Raw genomic sequence first — 5,436 nt, forward strand, 5'->3', positions numbered from 1 at the left:
GGACATCCACTTTTCTCCTTTTCCTTTTCCATTAATATTAACAAGTCCCCAGAGTTTGGGACAACATGGACCAACTGGCTAATGATGATCTGTGAGCATTGAGCCCTAAGGTCATACCATTATAAATAACTAGCCAGTGCCTCCAGCTAATTAATTTGCCTGTTGTAGTGCTCTGGCTCCACACTTGTGTCCCCATCCTTTGTAGGAACCTGCATCAGAAGGTCCAGCTTGAGTCTGTCTTCCTGCCCGTCCTGAGGAGGGACCCTGAGACTGCATCACACACCAGGCAGGAGAGTCTATGTTTCTTGGTCATGCTCCCACAGAGATGCAGTCCAGCCCAGTAAGTGCTGAGGGAGACAGTGAAAGCGAAGGGAGTCTGGGAGCATGATTTTTTCCACAAGACAAACATGACAGTTGGGATATACAGATGGCAATGAATTGATTCTTGTTATTCAGTATATCAGTTGTGTTGGATTCTTTTTGACTTCATGGACTGCAGCACACCAGGCTTCCCTGTCCTTCACCATCTCCCAGATCTTGCTCAAACTCATGTCCCCTGTGTAGGTGATGCCATCCAGCCATCTCTGCATAGATTGTCCAACCATCTCTCCATCCTCTGTTGCCCCCTTCTCCTCCTGTTTTCAATCTTTCCCAGCATCAGGGTGTTTCTAATAAGTCAGCTATTTGAATCAGGTGGCCAAAGTATTGACACTTCAGCTTTAGCATCAATGACTATTGACTAATGAATATTGAGGACTATTCAGGACTGATTTCCTTTAGGATTGACTGGTTTGGTCTCCTTATTGTCTGTCCAAGGGACTCTCAAGAATCTTCTCCAACACCACAGTTCAAAAGCATTAATTCTTTGGTGCTCGGCCTTATTGACGGTCCAGTTCCCACATCCATACATGACCACTGGAAAAACCACAGCTTTGACACTATATGGACCTATGTTGGCAAAGCAATGTCTCTTCTTTTTAACATGCTGTCTAGGTTTATCATATCTTTCCTTCCGAGGAGCAAGCATCTTTTAATTTCATGGCTGCAGTCACTGTCTGCAATGATTTTAGAGCCCAAGAAAATAAAGTCTGTCACTGTTTCTGTTGTTTTCCCATTCATTTCCCATGAAGCAACAGGACCAGATACAATGATCTTAGTTTTTTGCGTGTTGAGGTTTAAACCAGCTTTTTTATTCTCCTCTTTCACTTTCTTCAAGATGCTTTTCAGTTAGTCTTCGCTTTCTGCATTTAGGGTAGTGTCATCTGCATTCTGAGGTATTGATATTTCTGTTGGCAATCTTAATTCCAGCTTGTGCTTCATCCAGCCCTGCATTTTGCATGATGTTCATGGTGAATATAAGTTAAATAAGCAGGGTGACAATATACAGCTTTGACATACTCCTTTCCCAATTTGGAACCAGTCCATTGTTCCATGTCCGGTTCTAACTGTTGCTTCTTGACCTGCATACAGGTTTCCTAGGAGGCAGCTAAGGTGATTTGGTATTCCCATCTCTAAGAATTTTCCAGTTTGCTGTGAGCCACATAGTCAAAGGCTTTAGCATAGTCAATGAAGCAGAAGTAGATGTTTTTTGGTATTCCCTTGCTTTTTCTATATTCCAACAGACATTGACAATTTGATCTCTGGTTCCTCTTTTCTAATCGCCAGTCCAGGTCCGATGCAGGATACAGTGTGCTTGGGGCTGGTGCACTGGGATGACCCAGAGGGATGTGATGGGGAGGGAGTTGGGAGGGGGGGTTCAGGACGGGGAACACATGTACACCCATGGTGGATTTATGCCAATGTATGGCAAAACTAATACAATATTGTAAAGTACTTAGCCTCCAATTAAAATAAATTTATATTAAAAAATAATAAATCCAGCTTGTACATCTACAAGTTCTTGGTTCACGTACTATTGAAGCCTAGCTTGAAGGATTTTGAGCACTGCCTTGCTAGCCTGTGAAATGAGTACACTTGTGTGGTAGTTTGAACATTCTTTGGCTTTTCCCTTCTTTGGGATTATGTTTCCCTGATGGCTCAGATGGTAAACAAACTGCCTACAATGCATGAGACTCAGGTTTGATCCCTGGGTTGGGAAGATCCCTGGAGAAGGGAATTGCAGCCCACTCCAGTATTCTTGCCTGGAGAATGCCAAGGACAGAGGAGCCTGGCAGGCTACAGTTCATGGGGTCACTAAGAGTTGGACACGACTGAGTAACTAACACTTTTAACATTTCTTTGGGATTGGAATGAAAACTGACCTTTTCAGTCCTGTGGCTGAGCTTTCCAAATTTGCTGGCATATTGATTGCAGCACTTTAACAGCGTCATCTTTTAGGATTTGAAACAGCTAAGTTAGAATTTAAACACCTTCACTAACTTTTTCATACTAATACTTCTTAAGCCCCACTTGACTTCACATTCCAGAATGTCTGGCTCTAGTTGAATGACTAGAGTGGTCATTTGGGTCATTAAGACCTTTTCTGTACAGTTCTTCTGTGTATTCTTGCCACCTCTTCTTAATATCTTCTGCTTCTGTTAGGCCCATACAGTTTCTGTCCTTTACTGTGCCCCCCTTTGCATGAAATGTTCCCTTGGCATCTATAATTCTTCTGAAGAGATCTCTAATCTTTCCCATTCTATTGTTTTCCCCTATTTCTTTGCATTGTTCACTTAGGAAGGCTTTCTTATCTCTCCTTGCTATTCTTTGGAACTCTGCATTCAGATGGCTATTTATTCCTTATTTCCTTTGCCTTTTGCATCTCTACTTGTCTCAGCTATTTGTAAGGCCTCCTCAGACAACCATTTGCCTTTTTGCATTTCTTTTTCTTGGGCATGCTTTTGATCACTGCCTCCTCTACAATGTTACAAACCCCCATCCAGGCACTCTATCAGATCTAATCCCTTGAATCTATTTGTCCCTTTCACTGTATAATCATAAGGGATTTGATTTAGGCCATACCTAAATGGCCTCGTGGTTTTCCATACTTTCTTCAATTTAAGTCTGAATTTTTCAGTGGATACAGTGGTACATGCCATTTTCTCGTAATCTTTCTTCCAAACTCTTTTCTTTTTCAAAGGTGTCCAAGATACATACAACCACAGAATCTAACACAGAATCTAACCAGTGTCTCAGAATTCTTCCTCCTGGGCCTGTCAGATGATCCAGAACTGCAGCCTTTGCTCTGTATCCTGTTTCTGTCCATGTACCTGGTCACTGTGCTGGGAAACCTGTTCATTATCCAGGCCGTCACCTCTGACTCCCACCTCCACACCCCCATGTACTTCTTCCTCTCCAACCTGTCCTTGGTTGACATTGGTTTCATCTCCAGCACTGTCCCCAATATGATTGTGAACATCCAAACTCACAGCAGAGTCATCTCCTGTGAAGGCTGCCTGACTCAGATGTCTATTTTTATACTTTTTGGAGGCATGGATTGCACGCTTCTGACTGCTATGGCCTATAACCGGTTTGTGGCCATCTGTCATCCACTGCACTACACGGCCATCATGAACCCCTGCCTGTGCTGCTCCTTAGTTTTGGTGTCTTTCTTGGTTAGCCTTTTGGAGTCCCAGGTGCACAATTTGATTGTGTTACAACTTACCTGCTTCAAGGATGTGGAAATTTCTAACTTCTTCTGTGACCCTTCTCTGCTCCTCGACCTGGCCTGTTCTGACACTGTCACCAATAACATAGTCATGTATTTTGTTGGTACCGTCTTCGGTTTTCTCCCTTTATCAGGAATCTTTTTCTCTTACTATAAAATTCTTTCTTCCATTCTGAGAATCCCCTCAACAGGTGGGAAATATAAAGCCTTCTCCACCTGTGGCTCCCACCTGGCAGTTGTTTGCTTATTTTATGGAACAGGCCTTGGGGTGTACCTCATCTCAGCCATCTCACAATCTCCCAGGGAGGATGTGACAGCATCAGTGGTGTACACTGTGGTCACCCCCATGCTGAACCCCTTCATCTACAGTCTTAGGAACAGAGACATCAAAAGGGCCATGTGGAAGTTGTTCAGCAAAATAATCTCATCTTTGTACCTGTGCCACCCATTTGGAGTGTATAAGGTTGAAAAATGTAGCAAAATTAACATCTAGACCTAAAAATTCCACCTCTCAGGACATCATTTCTGTAGCCCTTATGGCTTCACATCTCTTCCTTAACAGCTTAATTGTTAATCCTTTTTTAGGTCCTTATCTGACCATTTGAGAGTTCTATCGTCCTTTGTATGTCATATTCACTTTTTGACTGAATGCTGTTATATCTACAGAGATCTTATAGTTTATAATTGGTAGCCCAAGCATCCTCAAAATATAAATAATTCCCTTTCATTTATATATTACCATACGTAAAATAAATAGTAAGTGAGAATTTGCTATGTGACACAGGAATCTCAACCCAGTGCTCTGTGACAACCAAGAGGGGTAGAATGGGATGGGAGATGGGATGGGGGCTCCAGAAGGAGGGAACATATGTATACCTATAGCTGATTCATGTTGATGAATGGCAGAAGCCAACACAATATTGTAAAGCAATTATCCTCTAAGGAAAAAAGGAAAAAGTATCTATGTCAAAGAGCCACAAGCAAAACTTAGCTTTCATATCTTTTTACATTGTTCTTCAGGTTTTAGTTCTCAACTTTGTAACTACCTTATGTATTATGGTATAGTAGCTAATAAAAATAAAGTCTTTTAAAATTTTTCTTTTAATACATTGAAAGTTTACAATTCTTCCACAGCCCTTATGTAATTTCTATGTGCATGTGCCTAGTTGCTTCATTTGCGTATGACTCTTTGGGACCCCAAAGAGTATACTGTAGCCACCAGGCTCCTCTGTCCATGGGGATTTTCCAGGCAAGAATACTGGAGTGGGTTTCCATGCCTTTCTCCAGGGAATTTTCCCAAGACAGCAATTGAACCCAGGTCTCCTGTACTGTAGGCAGATTCTTTACAATCTAAGCCACCAGGGAAGCCCATGTATTTTCCATAGTAAATTCTATTTTTCACATCTCTGCATGCAGTTATGTATGAGTATACCTGTCACAGCTTCTCAACCTAGGCTGTTTTTGAAATCATCTGGAAAGTTTAAAAATTCTGACCCCTGGGTCTTATGACCAGATATTCTGATTTAACCGACTTGGGTGTGGTCTGAGTATGAGGATTTTAAAAAGTACTCAGGTGTTTCTAGTATATGGCCAAGGTAGAAAACTACTGATGTAAGTTAGATCTTTCACTCAAAGGTGACCTCTAAACATTGGGTCCTAACTGCTCATGCACAAATGTTCAAGATCTGAAAGAGATCAGAGGTCAGAGGGGGAAGATACAAAGTGTCTAGTGTCTACTTTAACACTAGACAATGTGTTTACACATTGTTTCTGATAATTTTCTTCATTTAGCTTCTCTACATCATACACCTGGGCTTTGCTTTCAATTC

The 5,436-nt window shown here is 41.8% G+C and overlaps 1 protein-coding gene across 1 annotated transcript; it reads left to right on the forward strand.

Moving 5' to 3' along the window:
* Positions 1-3,070: 3,070 nt before the first annotated feature.
* On the forward strand, positions 3,071-4,100 carry LOC138440591 (olfactory receptor 7E178-like). Its single transcript, XM_069590281.1, has one exon. The coding sequence runs from the start codon at positions 3,204-3,206 to the stop codon at positions 4,098-4,100; it is 897 nt and encodes a 298-aa protein (XP_069446382.1). The 5' UTR covers positions 3,071-3,203.
* Positions 4,101-5,436: the final 1,336 nt, after the last annotated feature.

This window comes from Ovis canadensis, chromosome 5 (assembly GCF_042477335.2).
Source record: "Ovis canadensis isolate MfBH-ARS-UI-01 breed Bighorn chromosome 5, ARS-UI_OviCan_v2, whole genome shotgun sequence".
NCBI classification, from domain to species: Eukaryota; Metazoa; Chordata; class Mammalia; order Artiodactyla; family Bovidae; genus Ovis; species Ovis canadensis.

Excerpts from the sequence above, each read along its gene's own strand:
- LOC138440591 (XM_069590281.1), top strand. The coding sequence starts at position 3,204 with ATGTACCTGGTCACTGTGCTGGGAAACCTGTTCATTATCCAGGCCGTC.